Here is a 19160-nt window from a genome sequence, read left to right as displayed (position 1 = left end):
TCACATGCAACATGTAGATAAAATTAAACTAATACCTTTGTTCTACCAGATGTGAAATATAACACTCCTCTAAATATTTTCATCTAAGTATTTTATCAACCTAACCACGTTTTCCAGGTAACTTTTGCCATTAAGAAGTTCCCCAACCATAATCTCTTGGTCAAGGGATGGGAAACATCCAGCCTATTGGCCTAATCAGCATCTTCCTCAGCCCATGTATCTAGACCAGGATGGGGATGAGAACTGCACCCTTTCTGTGGTGGAATGGAGAGGGCCTTATTTTCATCTCCATCATGGTCTGCGGGGTCAGGGTGGGGAGGTTTAAAACTCCCTGCTCTAACACCAGGAAGAACTTCCTCCCAGTGTCTGGATGGTAAAGAAAACTTGAACCTTCCCTACCGCTCAACAAAGATGTGGGAGAGCACAATTTTCTTCCCACCCTAGTTGGAGGGGAGGATTAAATCCAATTTCCACCCCGTTGCTGTGCACTAGTTGATACCACCGCTCAGTGGATCAACTGAGGACAAATAGTGTAGGTTGGACCTCCCTGGAGAGGGTGCACCGCAATGGGGTGTAAGGGTTTGCACAGCTCAGCGGAGAGAGGGAGCAATGCTTGGCCCCACTGAGTATTGGAATGATGTCCTTGGGCTGAAAGAGTTCCCAGCTCTACAGCAGAGAGCATAATCATAGCAAGAATCTAAATGTGCTTGTGGCACTTGTACCAGTAGATTTAACACTGACTTAGAACGCTGCGCTCTTCCTTCCTTCTCTGCGGTCGTCTGCGAGGCGAGGTTAAAGAGGGATACAACAGGGGTACACATGAAGCATATTGATGATGAATAAATAAACGAACACATTGGAAGAGAGAGAGAGACGGTGTGTAAAAGCCAGGGAAGGTTTCCCCCGTGATCCGTTTCCGACAGTGACCGGCTGCCTAAAAGCGCACAGCTCCTCCTCCGCGTGGGCGCCAACGACGCTGCGGCAACGCTACCGGCTTTACCCGACAGTTTCCCCGTTGCTTCATTCAGAGCTGGCGCATGCGCAGCTGCCTTCCGCCCTCTTCTCTTTCTCTCTCTCTCTCTCGCCCCGCCCTGCCTGCCACAACGCTAACTAAGGCACCGCGGCATCTTGAGGAGGCAGCGCCGGGGCGAAGGCCTCGCGTCAGTTCCTGCTCCTATGCTGGGCTCGGCCAATTACACGCCGGCTCCTTCGGCTCCCGCCTCGTCTCCATGGTGACAGGAGGAGCCAGCCTTTTCCGGCCCCTTTGGGGAGCCACTTGTTCCTCAACATGGTGAGTTGCCTTCTGTTTCCACCTCGAAGCGGGGCGCGGGGGTGGGGAGGAGACGAGGGACGACGGTTGAGGCCTCGGACTCAGCTGGCGCGGGAAGAGCCAACGCGCACGCGCAGCTCGGGGGTGCGGCGCGAGGACCTCTCAGAACCCCGGTTCTGGCTTGCCAGTTCTTAAGGCTCGGCTTCCTTTCATTGGGTAGCTGCGGAGGTTGACGTCACTTTTCAGAGGTCAGGCTCTCTGCGCCTCGTCATGGCACCGTGACGCTGCTTCTTCACAGTGTAGTGGTTACGGAGCAAGGCATAGGAGGTTGCCAGCTTTCGAACCGGGCCCTGCAGCTGTTCCCTTAGCAGCAGTTCGAACTGCAACCATTAGCAAGTTGGTTTACAGGCCCATGCCCTGTAAAAAGGTTCTCCTCCTCCTGTGGACTGACTGGATAAGTTGTTTGAAAAGCAGGGTATAAAAAAATTAGCAACAGTTTAATGCAGTGGTTCCCAACCTTTTTTGGGTCATGCCCCACCTAAGCATCTCTAAAATCCTGATGCCCCCCCCCCCTTGTGACATATAATTCTTATTATTCAAAAAGTGAACTCTTATTCACGTGGAGGAAGCCTAAAAGGCCATTAACTGTTAATAACTCATTCTCTAATCGCCCCCCTCTTAAAAATCAAATTGTACCCCACATTGGGAACCACGGGTTTAATGTGTATCAGATTTCTACAAAGAGACCCTAGTCTGGACTTGAGGGGACAATCTTGACATGCATGTCTGAGTTCAAACTCCTTTTCAGCCACAGAGTTTGGTGGTAGGCCCCTGAGCAACTAACCATCTGTTAAGCTAACCAAATTTATAGAGATATAGTGGAGATAAAACCACCTCAAAATTATTAGAGTCCAAATGGGTTAGAAATGTGATAAATGAAAAAACCCCCCAAACAAACACTTGGTGCAGGATGCTGTGATAATGAGAGCTTCATTTACTGAATTCCTGCCTGTTATATGGCTCTTAAGGGCACAGGAGCTTTTACAACCCGGGCTTGTCCCTGCTTGCCAGGGTTAACTGTATTTATTCTTATCTCCTAAGTAAGTGTTACTTTGCGACAGTGTGTAACATTGGTGAAACAACTTTCCTTATAATAAAGGCCAGCGTTCAGAAAACAAGCTCATTTTGGGGAATGTGACTGAAGAAATGGAAAGTTTCAATAATTAAGAGATTGACAACGATTTGTGCTATTGCTTTTTTATTTGCAGGGGACAATACACTTATTTCGCAAATCACAGAGGTCTCTACTTGGCAAGTTAACACAGGAATTTAGATCAGTAGCTGCCGATCGAAGGGTAAAGTTTTATTTTACAGTACAGACACTAAAACTCTAGTTACATGTCTTCTCAGAGAAATACACCTCTTTGCTTGCTGTAACAGAAACTTGATTCCAATAAATATTTGTTTTTCATTAGACGATATGACATTAATAAATGATTTTGGAAGAGGGACATACTGCCAGGTTGTTTCAGACAATGTTTATGCTGCAATTGCCTGTCTTTATTTGCTCCTGTTTGATTTTAATTTGTTGTGTGATTTTGTACTACTTTCTGAACTGATGAGAGTCTCCTTGCTGTCTGTGATTTTATGAAGTTAGGGATGAATACACTGGCTGTATACTCCTCCCTTACCCATCTCCTCCTCCTCTCCTGGTTTATTTTCATGGCTAGTTAGCCCTAGTTCCCCAGTTTGGTAATTTTGTCTTAATGTAAGCTAGGATCTTTGCGCTGAAAGTGGCACACCAGAGGAAGGAGGAGCACACTTCATAAATCGTTTTTGAGGCTTTGAATGACCATCTGAATGAAGTGTACATACAGCTGTCTAGAACAGGTGTGGGGAACTTTTAGCTTACCAGATGTTGCTGAACTACAGCTCCCATCAGCCCCAACAAGCATGGGCACTGGCCAAGGATAATAGGAGCTGTAGTTTAGCAACAGCTGGAGAGCCAAAGGTTCCTCACATGTGGTCTAGACTAGCAGTGGTTCACAATTAGCTAAGTACTGTGGACCCCCCGTTTTTCAAAATCCAAGCAATGGAGACCCTACTTTTGAAAACTTTGATACCTCTATGGTACTTTTTGTTATGTGAATGGTGCCAAGGACCCCCTGGGTGGGTTACACAGATCCCTGGGGGTCCATGGATCACCAACTGGAACCACTGGTCAAGAGTATGCTTCGCTGCTGTCTCTTAAGATCAGCAAGAGTGTTAAAGCTAATGGTGGCGTAAAATGCTCATTCAAAACTGTGTGAGTGTGTTGCAGGATTGTAAGGTTTTTTTTTATGACAAATAAGCTTTATTGCAATTCTCTTGATAAGTAGTCACTTTAACGATTGTCATTTACAGTCATGGAAGATCTTGTTGTTTGGTGCGATAAACATAGTATGTACTGGCTTCCTCCTTATGTGGTGCAGTTCAACAAACAGCATAGGTATGTTTATGTTATTGCATTTAAATGCTTCTGCATAGTAAACTGATAATAGTATTAATATAAAGAAGCAGAATCCTGTATGTGTAACAGAATTAAGCAGTCTATATTATAATTAGAAGAGTTGTAGATCTGTGAGCATCTTGTGATATCTAACTGTGTCTATCGTGTACTTCTTCCAAAATGTATTTTAAATGGTCTAAGCATTCTTGTTGTTCCTCCCCTGGAGTATTCTTGAGGCAGGGGCTATTAAGAATAATCCTACAGTCTGTAAGCCTTTGTCTGAATTTGCAGTTAATTGCCAGGTCTGTACCAGATGAATGCTCCTTGATCACATTGGCACTGTTAGTTCTTAAAGTACTTAGAAATCTGTGGAGCTAGCTGCTTTTGTGCCCAATTTGGGCACATTTCCCCACATTGCAAATATGCATGGATCACAGATATAATGACTGCTTCTTGTGAGTGGAGCTGATCATGACCCTGTGCACTTTTTTTGCCTTGGTTGTCATTTTTATTCTTGCTTAGGTTTTGCAAAAGCATGCCCTTCTTGGGTTATGTGGCTTGTGCAGTTATGTAGAGTTTTTTGGGTTTTTTTAAAGTTAAATCTGTGGCTGGGTGAGTGGGTAAGATAATTCTGACATGTATGGTGCTCCTTTGCACCTAGTGCCTTCCTCGCTTCCTGGCAACCAGACCCCTCATATTGCTCTAGGCCAGGGATGGGGAACCAGTGGCCTTTCAGATGCTGGTAGACTAAAACACTTGTGGGCCTGAGCCACACTGTTTTGAGGCCGAAGGGAGCTCAGTGATACAGCAGATGCTTTGCATGCAAAAGGCTCCAGCTTCAAACAGAGAGACTCATGTCCGAAACCTTGGAGAGCTACTGCTCATCAGTGTAGACGGTACTAAGTTAGATGGACCGATGGTCTGACGTTGTAAAAGGCAGCTTTGTTCCTAACATCTGGAGGGCTAGAGTTTCCCTATCCTTGCTCTAGGCATTGACTTGAAGGACAGGAGTAGAGTAGATGAGGCTTCCCCGAACTTTATGGGTCTAGGAGCACATCTGAAAATTTAAGAAACTGTTGTGGGCACTAGGGCTAGGTGTTATATTAATATATCGTCCAAAACTGATTTGAAGTCCATATTGTGATATTAGTTTCATAATTTTTGACATGGCCTGCCAATATATTGTGAATCATGATGTGTGAATGTGCTGTACAAAAATCACAATGCTTCTCTCAATTCCTTCAGTCCCTGTTAACTCTGCCAGCGTAGCTCTTCCCTACTTCCTGCAGGGGGCAGCAGATCACAAGAGCAGACGCTGGCAGAAATCACGATGTGAGAAAAACCGTGAAGCCAGCCAATACCTCTACATTGCTCCGTCCTTATTCCAGACATTGTGATATATCAGTATATCACAGTGTTTAGTTGGTGATAGTGTTGAAAACCAGATATCACCCAGCCCTAGTGGGCACCACGATACAGCCATTTCATAGATGAAAAACTGGTGATGCTCAGAACATCCCTAAACATGCAGACTCTGAAAAAAGAACAGGCAAGAAAAAGAAGAAAAAAGAGGAACCCTGCCCAAATAGGTAGCCCTTCCCACCAAATAATCCCCACAAATTAAAATCAGACCAAAAAATGAGCAGTTTTTCTGAGGGCACCATGATGCCCATGGGCTCTTCATTGAGACTCCAGGAGCAGCTGCTTACAGCTTTAGCTGCTGCTTGTCTTCCAGCTGCAGTGGAGCAGTCCCAGAATATTAGCACTTATAATTCCCTTGAGCTGTCTTGCAACCCACGGTTTGACTACTGAGCATATGAGCACAAAGCATAGGCAACCAGTAGTCGTGATGCAATATTTGGAGGGTCACAGTTTCCCCACCACTATTGTAAAATGTGTCTTGTATCTTTAGAAGACATGCGAGTACGTAGGTAATGGTATGAAGTGTTTAATCCTTGAAAGGAATATTTTGCAGGCAGGAGAACTTGAAGCTTCTTCACTGTGTATTCATTCTTTATTGTGTATTTATGTGTAAGTAAAGTATAAACCTTCTTTCCACAGCTTTAACTGCATATACCTACCTAACTATCTTTGATCTTTTCAGGTATGTTTTTTTTAAAAATCCTCATCTCATTTTGTAACACTTCCATATAATGTATGTGACATTTTCTTTATACTATTATCTAAAACCAATGTTAGTCATACCCATGGTAGACCCATGGAAATTAATGGGCATGACTGATCAGGTCCATCAATTTCAGTGGGTCTAATCCAAGTACAATGTACCAGGAACTAAGACCCGTTGAACATAATGGAGCTTATTGCTCTGTCTTTCTGTATGCAGTTGCACTGCCAAAGCAACTTTATTTCAATAAATTAATGAATTATTGAAAACTGAGTTTTTATTAGCTAGATTTTGCTTATTTGAATTTCCATTGTTTTCTTTTAATATAGTTTAATAACATGCTTGATAAGTTATTGGGTAATGATGAAGAAGCCCAGCCCAGCTTATTCATTTGGGTAAGTGATATGCTGATATTTCATGTCTCCTGAAAATATTTGTTCTAAAGTATGTGATAAACATGTAAGGGTTTTTTTTAATTAAAAAAACATGAAAATGTGCAAAACTTGTACAATCAGCCATATTTATATAAAGAAGTTTGGACCTTGCATGCAAAAATGGTATTGTGTGTAAGATTTCATTCTAGCCTTGTTTTTGCCTGATACCAACATATATATTCGCTTCAGATGCGAGACCCTTAATGCAGGGATTGCCAACTTATGCACCTATAGGTCAGATCATCATCTGTCCCCGGCCCTGCACCATTTTATTTGGTCCCTGAAGGCCTTACACCATTTTAACCAATCTATGAGAAAATAGTTTCCTCACAGTTTATTGTACAGGACAAATAATTCAGCTTTGCAAGCAAGTCCCTCTGAATGTGCTGAGAGTTTTCTTCCTGATCAGAATACTTGTCTGCCCATATTGATTTTAAAATGTTTGACCTCTCAAATTTCAGGTTTGAGAGATTTGAAGTCCTAGCAGTATTTGCTTCCACAGTTCTAGCACAGCTTGGGGCGCTCTTTATACTCAAGGAAAGGTAGGAATATTGCTTGCACTTACGACTGATATGTAACAAGAGGAACTAAATAATGCTAGAAGTCAATTTTAATTTTTGACACCATAGTCCTCATCTTGCTGCTTTGTGATGGTGTACATACACATGATGTGTGACTAAGGCTGTAATCCTTTGGTCCTTGGGATTTTGTGAATCTCCCTCTTCATAGGCAGAGAAAGAGGTGCATCTTTGGAGAGGGAGTTCCAACCATGGGGGCCTCCCTGCAGCAGCAAAATCCAATGGCAGAGAGGGGTTCTTGGGACAGATTGGGGAAGGCATTGGATCTGCTCGGTCCAAAACCCTCCTAGTCCTCTAACCCTGTCCTGGAATGAGGCAAGGCAGGGGTTGGGGGGGGAAGTGAACAGGCCCTGGGGCTGGTATATGTATTTTTGTATGTATGTTATTTAAAAGGAGAACCTCCAAAGGAAGGCAAAAAAGAAAGATGGGCAATCCCTCATCTTCTACCCTGCTGGCATGAGCTCAGAGGGATTTGGATCCACTATGCCTCCTGTTCCACCAGTAGGATTGCTTTGTAACAGATGTCTTGAAAGAACAGTTAACTATAAAACTATTATTATTGTGTCTTGTAGTGCTGAACGATTTCTGGAACAACCAGAGATTCACACGTAAGTGCTTTTAATATGCAAAAGTATTGAATTAAATATTACAGGGATAAAGGGACATGGCTAATACAGTATTAATTCTCCACATTGTTAAACGCAGAACAATAAAGTTTACGCTGACATGATATTGAGGCCATTGGCAAAATTCCTTTTGAATTTAATGTCTCTCAATTGTATTTGTAGTTAAAAATTAACTCATAGTTGTGGGGAAAGATATTTAAAAAAAGATATTTATATGTTTGCTGCTGGGGATGTAACACTCATGGATAAATATTGTAGAGCAGAACTGTAATTCTCCTGTATACATTGGAATAAGATTAAAGACATAAGTCTTCTATTTCAATAAAAGCTGATTAAATGTAGCTAAATGAAGAAGAAAAATGGGATGAAAAACTGGTTAGTAAATAAAAAAACTGGCTAAGGTAACTAGTATTTGGTGGAATATTATGATAGTCAATGGCATTAAAATTGATTTCTTCTTTTTAGGGGTCGATTGTTGGTTGGTACCTTTGTGGCACTCTCCTTCAACCTGTTTACAATGCTTTCTATTAGGAATAAACCTTTTGGTTATGTCTCTGAAGGTACGTAATGAATACATGTGTTAAAACTAAAGTGAGTGAATGTCCATGGATTTGGAGATCTGAGTTACTTACAAAAAACAATTTTACTTTCTGGCTAGCCACTATTTTTGACTGCCACCCAGCCCCTCCTCTCCCCCAAATCTTCTTGTATACCTAGAGGACCTGGGAGAAGTGGGTGGTGTTTTCTCATTTGCAGTGGAGAAGAAACATGCTCTCCAAATTGTACTGCCAATGAGAACTCTTTGCTGAGTGATGCTACTTGCCAGAGAGCCTGGGGCAATTCTTCCTGACAAATGTACTTGTGGGTGCCTCTGAGTAACAGTTGTTCACATCTAGATGATGCTTTATCTAAAAAACAGTTATGGAAGGTGTGTAAATCTTAAGTTGATGAGGCTTGCTTATGCACATGTCACAGGCTGATTTAGGACAGAGCCCCCGCACAAGTCACAAGTCGCTGAGCCAAGGGGGCACCTTTCTGCCTCCTCAAAGCCTAGTAAGGACCTGGTTTGGGAAGGAAGTCTGAGGGCTCTGACAGGGTCCTAGAGTCCTCCCACCTCCTTCCCAAAGTCTAGTTAGCACTTGCCCAGCTTTGAGAAGGAGTCGTAAGGACTCTAGGACCCTTTCAGAGTCTTCGCGCCTCTTTCCCAAAGCCCAGCACCTCCCTTACCTGGCTTTGGGAAGGTCGCAGGAGGGCTGTGGGGAGGGCAGCAAATTTTGCCCTGGCACATGGTGCCATATTATCAAGGTCTACACCTGCAAACACCTTTATCAAAACGTTTTAAATGTCAATAAGCTTAAGTGTTCAGTTTCATATATATACTTGTCAAGCTATAGTATTTTTGTCTGATCTTTTTATTCACTGGACTTTGGTTACTGTTGCTGGGGAAAATGTTTTATTGGATTTTCTCTTTTTTGGGGGGGGGTATAGGATGATTTTAACTTTTGCATTGCTCATTTTGTCATTTTGCATTTTTTATTTCTGAAAGGCATGTTGGATTTCCCAGAAAGGCTTAGAAATATTTTAAAATACTGTTTTAAGAAACACCTGCCACTGAACCCTGACTCACACCTGTGCAAACCAGTCTTGTATATTGTTCTTACAATATCAGAATACTATTATTAAAGTAATGATGCTAAAGAACACTGTAGCTATGCTGGCACAATAAGTGAGTTGACCTGGAACAATAAAACATATATCCAGACCTATTATTTTCCTGCAGGCCTCACATAGAATTGCACTTGCAGTTTTCAAAAATATGTTTCTGTGTGTTTTAGTGACTGACATGCTATCATAAGTATTCTAATAATAATATTTGCTATGGTGGGTTTTTTTTTGTAGCTGCAAGTACAAGTTGGCTTCAGGAACATGTTGCAGATCTCAGTAGGAGGTAAGTTAAAATGATGATATGGTAACAGAATAATGGAGCCATAGAATTATACAGTTGGAAGGGATCCTGAGCATCATCTAGTCTAACTCCCTGCTGTGCAGGAATTTCAACTAAAGCATCCATGACAGTTGGCCATCCAACCTCTGCTTAAAAACCTCCAAGGAAGGAGAGTCCACTACCTTCCAAGGGAGACTGTTCCACTGTCGAACAGCTGTTACTGTCAGAAAGTGCTTCCTAATGTTTAGTCAGAATCTCCTTTCTTGTAACTTGAATCCAGTGGTCGAAATCCAACCATCTAGAGCAGGAGAAAAGCCTCCTTCATCTTCCATGTAACAGCCCTTTAAATATTTGAAGATTGCTATCATATCTCATCTCAGTCTCTTCTTATCCAAGCTAAACATACCCAACTCCCTCAAATGTTTCTCATAAGACTTGGTTTCCACATTCTTGATCATCTTGGTTGCCCTCCTTTGCACATGTTCCAGCTTGTCAATATCCCTCGTAAATTGTGGTGCCCAGAACTGGACACAGTACTCCATATGTGATCTGCCCAAGGCAGAATAGAGTGGTAGTTTTACTTTCCTTGATCTGGACACTATATTTCCATTGATGCAGCCTAGGACAACATTGCCTTTTTTCTTTTCTTTTTTTGCTGCTGCAAAAATAAGACATTACAGATCAGCAGCTGGCAGCCCTTGGACTAAATCTTCCCATGCCTGTTGCCAGTGAATGGCAAGGTTTATATAGAAGGAATAGCGAGTTTGGCCATGGGCCTTGCTGGTCATGAAGTTTGACAAGACCAAGGACTGCCTCTGACCTGCACCTTCTTCCCCCTACTAAAATGGCCTTACTGTAAGATGAGTTACTGAGCAGAAATAAAACAGAATTTAGAAGACAAGGTACATAGTTCCTACATTTTCCCAAAGTATTCAGTTGTGGTGGTCTGTGTTTGCTCTCATTTGGTGTAATGGTTTAGAAACCTGACATCATTGCTAAACCAACTGTCCTATGTTTCCATCTGGTCTTGGGAAAAGTGGATTTCTGGAAAATGTTTCTAGAAAATGTCACAATAATATGAAAGTGTTTTGAATTTGCTAGGTTGATACTTGATGGTATCTGTCTCTGCTCTGGTTAACATCGTGAAACACCTCCCTCTTTATGAGTGAGAGTAGGATCAAGAAGAGTTTGAATTCCCCAATAACGTTTGTATCCTGTCCGTCATCAGATCATATGGTGGCTGGTGGTGGCCTTCATGTTAAGTTTCTTAAAATACATATATGAAAAAGCAAGATGATTCCCCATGTCCACTTTTGCATAAAAAGCTGCCTTATAGTCAGACTACTATAAGTCAGACTATTTCTCTGCCTAATCCATTCTGTCAACACTTGATTAGCAGCTGCTTTCCAGGATTTCAGGCAGAATTCTGTTTCCCAGCATGTGCCACCTGATCCTCTTAACTGATGAATGATGCCAGGGATTGAATTGAGAACCACCTGAATGCAAAGTGTGTGCTCTGCCATAAATAAATAAGTTATAGTTGGAGAGGCCCTCATGTCATTTCAGTAGCTAAAGCCTTTTATGAAACTGGGCACCATCAGTTAGAGCTGGGAGGAAATATCTGTAACTAAAATTGAAGAGCTTTTTCCTTGATTTTATTTTAGCATTTAGGTACGCTCCTGTCCCTTATATCATTTCCCTCAGCAATAAGGCTCACACCTGAGACAAGTAGAGTTCCCTGTCTGCAGAGGGCTGCCATAAGAGCCATCACTGTACCTATAAATTGCGTGTGTTGCTGTTTAACTGGATGTTTCCACTATTGATCCATCTTAGCACTTCCGGGTTAGCGCGATCGGATTAATGGCGGATTCCCTCCGAGCTCCGGAGGGAATCGGCTCTGCTGAGGACGGGTCTTACCGCGCCGGCGACGCGGGGACCCTTAGAAACCGCAGGCGCGGAAGCCTGCGGACTTGGTGACTCGGCGTGCACCTTTAAGCGCCTTCCCCGACCCACGAAGAGCCTTTTTAAAGGCTACGGAGAGGGTACGGGGAGCGGCGTGGTGCTGTGAGTAGACCGCTACTTCAGTGGAGCGTAGCCGCGTGCCATGGCCGGAGAGCGCTGACTTTTTCCCCAAAATTCGGACTGGAAAATAAACAACCCGTGAGTAGATTGGAATCTGGACTTTCAAATTTATACCTTTGAATTCGGTACAATCGGGGGATGTGCTAAAGGGAAGTCCGCACCCCCCCTACCTACAAACGATCTAAAGCAAGGATTGGAGAACTAAGGTGGAGAGTATTGTTTTTGGTGTCAGATAAAAGATACTTCAATGAATTTGACAGAAGAAGTCTTTGTGCTGGAGAGAAAGTGAGGAATTTTGGAAGCTTTTGTGTAAACCCCCCCCCCCCCCGAACCCGGGAGTGTCCTGTGCGTAAGCCGGAGGAAAAAGAATAAGGAGTTTGACAGCTGTCAAAGGAGCTGTTAAACGGGTGGTTAAAGTTAAGAACTTTGTTACTTAATAACTCTCTGAATTAAAAGTGTTGCATTTGAACTGAGGTGGTTGGAAACAACGTAGCTATAAACAATAAGTAACGGACTGTTGGAAAAGGACTATCAAGTAATTGGAATCCCCCTAGGGGGAACTAGAGACATTACAATGGCTGCAGAGGGAAAATTACTGGCAGAGATAGAAAAAATGTTTTTTCTCGTGGGAATCCTGCAAGAGCAGAGTACGGCTATGAACAAAGAACTTATGACCTTGAATTCTAAAACAAACAACTCTGCTGAATGCATAAAGGATTTGACTAATAAGAAATCTGCAGCTGAACCAGAAGAGACATTTTTGGAACAGGTGGAGAGGAAAGAAGGAGCGGAAAAGGAAAATACCAATCAGAAGCCTATATTGTCAGGAAATAAAGAAGAAGATCTTCGGATTACAAATCTGCGAAAGATGAGAAAGATGAAGGAGGAAGTCCCTGGAGTACCTGGAATACTGGAATTTAAAAGAATAAAGAAATATGATTGGGACTTCCTCTTTGAGTATGGGAGAGCAGCTGACCTTTTGCAGCAACTGCTTTTAAGTATTTTGGATGGAAGAAAACTTGGTGTGACTGCGACTGAACTCCTTCGAGACCTGAGGACCAACAAAAAGGGTTACCAACAAAATCGACGGAGAGAGACTGACAGAGACTTGAAGGCCTCGGATGTGAGGAATCCGGGCTAGGAACTGTTTCTGTGGACATAAGGGATGGAAACCGGGGTAGGGAGGGAGGGGAGAACAGAATTTTAAAATTTTATGATTTGGGTATTTGGCCATTATGACATGTAATTAATTAAAATATAAAGGGAGAAATTCGTGGGAGAGAAATTAGGTCGACCTTAGAAAAAAGATTTAATGTTTATAAGAGAATTGGATAAGTTAAATGTGGATAAGTAAAAAGAGTTAAGTTTTAAAAATAATAATAATATGTTAAAGATGAGAGATAAGAACTTGCTGAATTAATTATTGGAATTGGGATGTAGGAAGAGGGGGTGGGGGGAAGTCAAGGAAAGAGGGTAAAGAAAGTAAGAGTATGAAATTATATATGTTGTTGTTGTTGTTGTTGTTGTTGTTGTTGTTGTTGTGTGTGTGTATAAAATGTGAAAATCCACTATTGATCCATCTTATTCCTCGCTTTCTTTTAGTTTGTGTGGGATCATTCCTGGGCTGAGCAGCATCTTTCTTCCACGCATGAACCCTTTCATCTTGATCGACCTTGCCGGGGCTTTAGCTCTTTGCATTACATACATGCTAATCGAAATTAAGTAAGTACTCATGAATTTAAAGAAGACATTCATAGATACTGAAGGCTGAAAAACAGGTGTGCCCGCTAATGTTACCCTTGTTTCTTTCAGTAATTATTTTGCAGTAGATACTGCCTCTGCTCTAGCCATTGCCTTGATGACGTTTGGTACCATGTATCCCATGAGCGTCTACAGTGGGAAGGTATTGCTTCAGGTGAGCCAATGAGAGAAGTGACTTTGTGATAGCATCTTTCAGTGTAGCCAAGGTTGGCATCACCCATTTAATGTAAAAAACACACACACACAGCCTCTTACTTTATGAAATGTTAAAAAATGTTCCATATTACACCTAATATGCAGGATTTGCAACAGCTGCCTATATGATACTGGACCCAATTTAAGATGCTGCTGTTGGTATATAAAGCCTAGAATGACTTGGAACGTGGATAACTGATGGAGCATCTCTCCCCATATCAACCAGCCTATACTTTGAGATAGTTGAGGGGGCCTCCTTCATGGTTCTAGTGCAGAGTGTGCTCTGTCATTCTGGGATGCAAGACAAGCACTTCTTGGCCATTGTGCCACAACTCTAGAATTCCACCCCCCTGGGAGTGTGGCTGGCATAATCATTGGTGGCTTTTCACCATATGGTTAAAAACAGATCTTTTCTATGTCTTTAGAGGATCTGTTTAGTTGGTTCTGAATTTGAGTGCTCTACTGTTGTAATCTTTTATTTGTTTTACTTGCCTTTTGTCTTCATGAATGTATTTTTTAAGACTGGGGGATAGTGTTATGGGACAATCTGGTGGAAAGCAGTCTCCAAATTTTACAAATAAATAAATGTAAATTTTAAAATATTTCACTGAATTGTAAACAAAGGCCTACAGGGGCAGAAAAAGGCCTGGTGAGAAGTGAGCATGCTCAAGCCCCCAACAACCACAGAATGATGCATGTCAGTCAGGAAAGAAAACCTGGAGGTGTGGGTGGGGAGGGTTACGGAGTGGAGTATCCTGGGAGGAGAACATGGCTAGTTTGCTAGAACCTTGAGCAAGAACGCGCCTATTAAGAGGTGAAAGCACAGTGTCGTTTTTTAGAGTCCCACTTTAGTGTCCATAGTGCATCCTCAGCAGAATAATAATAATAATAATAATAATAATAATAATAATAATAATAAAAAATTTTATTTATATCCCGCCCTCCCCAGCCGAAGCCGGGCTCAGGGCGGCTAACAACATTAAAACAGTATGACATTATAAAACATTATAAAAATGAATTAAAATCAAAATTGATGGCAACCATAAACTAAAGCTTTGTAAAGATTGCCAGAGGAGGGGGTCAGGCTGCGCCCTGACCAAATGCCAGGTGGAACAGCTCTGTCTTGCAGGCCCTGCGGAAAGATGTCAAGTCCTGCAGGGCCCTTGTCTCTTGTGACAGAGCGTTCCACCAGGTTGGAGCCGCAGCCGAAAAAGCCCTGGCTCTAGTTGAGGCCAGCCTAACCTCTCTGAGGCCTGGGACCCTCAAGGTGTTTTTATTTGAAGATCGTAAGTTCCTCTGTGGGGCATACCAGGAGAGGCGGTCCCGTAGGTACGATGGTCCTAGGCCGTATAGGGCTTTGAAGGTTAAAACCAGCACCTTAAACCTGATCCTGTACTCCACCGGGAGCCAGTGCAGCTGGTATAGCACCGGATGAATGTGATCTCTAAGCGAAGACCCCGTAAGGAGTCTCGCTGCGGCATTCTGCACCCGCTGGAGTTTCTGGGTCAGTCTCAAGGGCAGCCCCACGTAGAGCGAGTTACAATAATCCAGTCTGGAGGTGACCGTCGCGTGGATCACAGTGGCTAGGTCAGGGCGAGAGAGGTAAGGAGCCAACTGCTTAGCTTGGCGGAGATGAAAAAATGCCGCCTTTGTTGTAGCTGCAATCTGCGCCTCCATGGAGAGGGAGGTATCGAAGATTACACCCAAACTCTTAACGGACGGTGCTGGCACTAATTGCACCCCCGCAAGAGATGGGAGTTGCCCCCTCAGTCCCATGTCGTCCCGTCCCAGCCAGAGGACCTCTGTCTTCGAAGGATTTAACTTCAGCCGGCTCCCACGTAACCATCCAGCCACAGCCTCCAAGCATCTGATCAGTGTGTCTGGGGCCGAGTCCGGGTGGCCGTCCATCAACAAATAGAGTTGGGTGTCATCAGCATACTGATGGCAGCCCAGCCCAAAACTCCGGACAAGCTGGGCGAGGGGGCGCATAAAGATGTTAAAAAGCATCGGGGAGAGTATTGCACCCTGAGGCACACCACACACCAAGGAGTGGCGGGATGACAATTCCCCCCCAAGCGCCCCCCAAGCGGCTTCTGGGTGTAGGGGATCTGCTATGCTAACTTCCTGGCATGTGGGCTGCTATTCCTTAACAGAGTGGGAGGTGGCGGGGAGGTCAGTGTGGCGCAAACACACTGGTGGAGCCAAATCAAGTGGTGTTCTTGGTGCATCTACATTATGCCAACTTTCCTGCCCCCTCACCCCTCCCTCCTGTTAAGCAACGGTAGCCATCTGCCAGGAAGCTGGCATAGCAGCTCCACTCCATGTAGTGAGCCCCTTTTATTGTCTTTAGATTGTTGAGTTATTTAAGAACTATGAGGGGGGGAACCCTCTTTGGCAGTTTTTAAAAGTAATAGTATTTTTTGTTTTTTCAGACAACGCCACCTCATGTGATTGGACAGCTTGATAAACTTATAAGAGAAGTAAGTTAGTTTAAAATGTTACATTGGTATACAGTGGCCAGGGCCACCCTTGCCCCAGAGCATGAACAATATATATTTTTATAGGTTGTGTATCCAAGGGAGAGGAGCCAATATTTCCTTATTTTCTAATACTTGGTGTTTCAGTTTTCAGTATCAATGAAATATGTGCTTTTTGTAGGAATTTGGTAAACAGCATCTCCCATTAATTTTCCAATGATCCCTTTGTTCACATTTTTAGTTTGGATACTATAGAAGCTATAGATACACATTTTTTTTAAAAAAAAAATAACATTGTTAATACTTTACTAATAAATTAAAATATAAATATAGAATGTTCAGATCAGTATTATGAGATGTATCTGATGCTGTCTTGTGTTCCACGTGGAGTAGCCTTTTGAAGAATGCAGTTGGAAGTATAAATAGGCTTGATCTTCTGCATGTTTATATAGAAAGCACATTGATTTCAAGGAGGCTGGACTCAAAGTGAGCTTTTCTATTAACACAACCCTTGGGGCTTTATGAATAAGCTGTCAGAAACATTAGCATTTTAATACTAATATTGTGATTCATTGTGTGTCTTCAATTAGGTTTCTACATTGGACGGTGTCTTAGAAGTACGAAACGAGCATTTTTGGACATTGGGATTTGGTTCTCTGGTATGTATCCCCCCACCTGACTTTATTTTATTTTATTTTTTCAAAACAAAGCATGTCACTCTTTTTAATAACATCACTTGAAGATTGTTTCTCTCCTGCACAGTTTGTTTGCTTCAAGTGCAGGGGAGCGATGAGCTTATTCTTCTTTGCTTTCTAGGCTGGATCAGTACACGTGAGAATTCGAAGAGATGCTAATGAACAAATGGTACTTGCTCACGTGACCAATCGGTTGTATACGCTAGTGTCTACGTTGACTGTTCAGATTTTCAAAGATGACTGGATTAAGCCAACCTTGACCTCTGGAACCATTGCAAACAATATGCTGAATCTTTCAGATCATCACATCATTCCAATGCCACCTCTAAAAATGGCAGAAAACTCTAACGTAGCTACATCTACTCCAGCTAAAGCAAGTAGTCCGCCTCCAGAATTCTCCTTTAACACACCAGGCAAAAATATGAATCCAGTCATTCTCGTGAATACTCAGACAAGGCCCTACAGACTAGGCTTCAACCGTGGAACTGTACCTTACAGCAGTGTCTTCACACAAGGATTTGGAGTCCCAGGAATAGGGGCAACCCAGGGATTCAGGACTGGTTTAATAAATGCTCCCCACAGATATGGAACTGGCACTCAAGGTCAGCCCAGGCCCCAATAAACTATTTTCCATATTTATTGTTTGATTATTTTTTTAATCTATTTTATTGCTCACTTTTTTCTACAAGACTATTCATATTTTTTAGATGGACCAGGATCAAATATTTCCAATCATGAAAATGTGTTTTTGTTGTTTCATTTACTATCTCTGACTGTAAAAGTTGCAGCTATACAAGCGGCGAGCTTATTCATGTTTTATTTTTGCTTTTGTAAGTGATTACAGTACAATATATCAAGGAACTTCAGAAGATAACAAATTTGGCCAGAAGTGAGGTTCTATATCATTTTCTTGATGGTGATGAAGAGTGTTTCCAACTACCAAATTTCTCCAAAACTTCTTTGCCTATGATGTAATCATACAATCATTTTTAAAAGTTACATTTTCCTTAATTGGAAAGGTGTGTGTCATATATAAATGACCACTTGGAGGTCCAACAGACCCACTTGAAATCTTATTTGACATTAAGAGATGCTTATCTAAATAAATACTTTATATTGCTGCCAGGTTCACAAGAGTTATCAACTCTCCTATGGTGTTAACTATCACAGATTCATTTTTATTTCTGTCATCTGTGTTTGACAGTGTGCTGGGAAATCTTAGGGTGGTCCTTTTAAACTATTGTTAATCCTGTTTGAAGAGTTCAGAGTAGTGGCATGGTATGTGGAAAGAATGCTTTGGTTAATCTAGTAGCATTTTTTATTTATGGAAACACTGATTTTAAAACTTCTTTCCAGCTGCTTTTAAAAAAGTGATGCTACCTCTCTGCATGAAGCTAAGCAAGGTGCTTAAATGGGAAATATAGCAACAGGCCAGTCACTGTTTTTTGTTAGCAGTTTCAACTAGCATGGTCAGTAACTGATTTGAGTGCATATTTTAATGTTTCCCTAATAAGTATTATGATACTTTTTCCTTCATTCTGTTGCCAGTGAAAATTTGTATACCACCTGCCTACATTATATACTGTACCTAGTTTTCCTTCAGTGAGTCCTTACCTACAAGGGAACATGATTTAGATTAGTTGGTGACCAGCATCAACTTTACTTTTCTACCATGGAAAACCACAAAGTGTGGCTGCCTCTCTCCTCCACCCTGCTCTCCAAAACAGTCACACTAACAGCATGCATGGAACCAGGTTGCTGCAGCAGGCATGTGGACTCTCCCACCTTCTTCCTACCTCCAGGTTTCTCTCCACAACTAAAGGCAGCCATTTACATTCCTACCCTCTCCTGTTTGTGATTCAGAGGACCCTTCTGCAAGGAGGATGGGGGTGTGTGTGTGATTTGATTTCAGGATTTGGCTTTTCCACCTTCCCTTTCCCAAATGCCTTGCTGGACAGAGATACCTTTCCTTTTCTAGCATGGGTGTCTGGTTATTTTGATTGTGAGATATATCCATTTAATGCTAAAAGGGCACATGATGTTCTTTGAGGCAGGACAACTGTACCAGAGCCATTTCAGGTTTTTCGAAGTCACTCTCCTTGATGTGGAAGAGGTTTATATGCCCTCTTCCACCCAGCTCAAAGAGACGTGTGTCATTGGGTGTGGGTAGAATTTAAAATAGGGCTGAATCCAATGTTGCTGCTCTACATGTGCAACAGATTTCCATGTGCCCAGTAGAACTTCCTCTCTAAGCCTCAAGATCAGCTGCAAAGGGATAGGGGTCCATCTGGAGCAGATTTGGGGGTGTTGGGTTCTGGGGGGAGGAGAGGAAATTGAAGTTGTGTTGTATGAGTGGAACTCCCTTTGGTATAGCCCATACATTCCTTTGGGCTGTTTGTATTCTGCTAAGCCACAGAAGATGTCCAGTAAAATCAATTACAGTCATACCTCGGGTTGAATGTGCTTCAGGTTGAGCGCTTTCGG

At 42.5% G+C, this 19160-nt stretch overlaps 1 protein-coding gene across 2 annotated transcripts; it reads left to right on the top strand.

Annotated features, from left to right (window-relative positions):
- The first annotated feature begins 528 nt into the window (after positions 1–528).
- On the top strand, positions 529–17311 carry SLC30A6 (solute carrier family 30 member 6). 2 transcript variants are annotated; one of them, XM_079969536.1, is made up of 14 exons: positions 529–1291; positions 2539–2625; positions 3674–3758; positions 5820–5862; positions 6213–6278; positions 6779–6859; positions 7468–7503; positions 7987–8081; positions 9421–9469; positions 13151–13270; positions 13361–13463; positions 15937–15984; positions 16572–16640; positions 16798–17311. In XM_079969536.1, exons 1-14 carry the CDS (start codon positions 1289–1291, stop codon positions 17296–17298), a joined length of 1386 nt encoding a protein of 461 aa, XP_079825662.1. In that variant the 5' UTR covers positions 529–1288; the 3' UTR covers positions 17299–17311. The 2 variants fall into 2 exon arrangements, with proteins under 2 accessions (XP_079825662.1, XP_079825663.1); XM_079969537.1 differs by lacking the exon at positions 529–1291 and adding an exon at positions 1648–1666.
- Positions 17312–19160: the final 1849 nt, after the last annotated feature.

The sequence above is a fragment of the Podarcis cretensis genome (assembly GCF_951804945.1).
Source record: "Podarcis cretensis genome assembly, chromosome: 3".
In the NCBI taxonomy this organism is placed as follows: Eukaryota; Metazoa; Chordata; class Lepidosauria; order Squamata; family Lacertidae; genus Podarcis; species Podarcis cretensis.
Note: the sequence above shows the minus strand (reverse complement) of the source record. Positions and strands in the feature narration are given on the sequence as shown.

What these genes read in the sequence shown, in the direction of transcription:
- SLC30A6 (XM_079969536.1), top strand. An exon ending in CAGTAGCTGCCGATCGAAGG is followed by an intron (nt 2,626 to 3,673) that starts GTAAAGTTTTAT and finishes TGTCATTTACAG; the next exon opens with TCATGGAAGATCTTGTTGTT. An exon ending in GTGGGAAGGTATTGCTTCAG is followed by an intron (nt 13,464 to 15,936) that starts GTGAGCCAATGA and finishes TTGTTTTTTCAG; the next exon opens with ACAACGCCACCTCATGTGAT.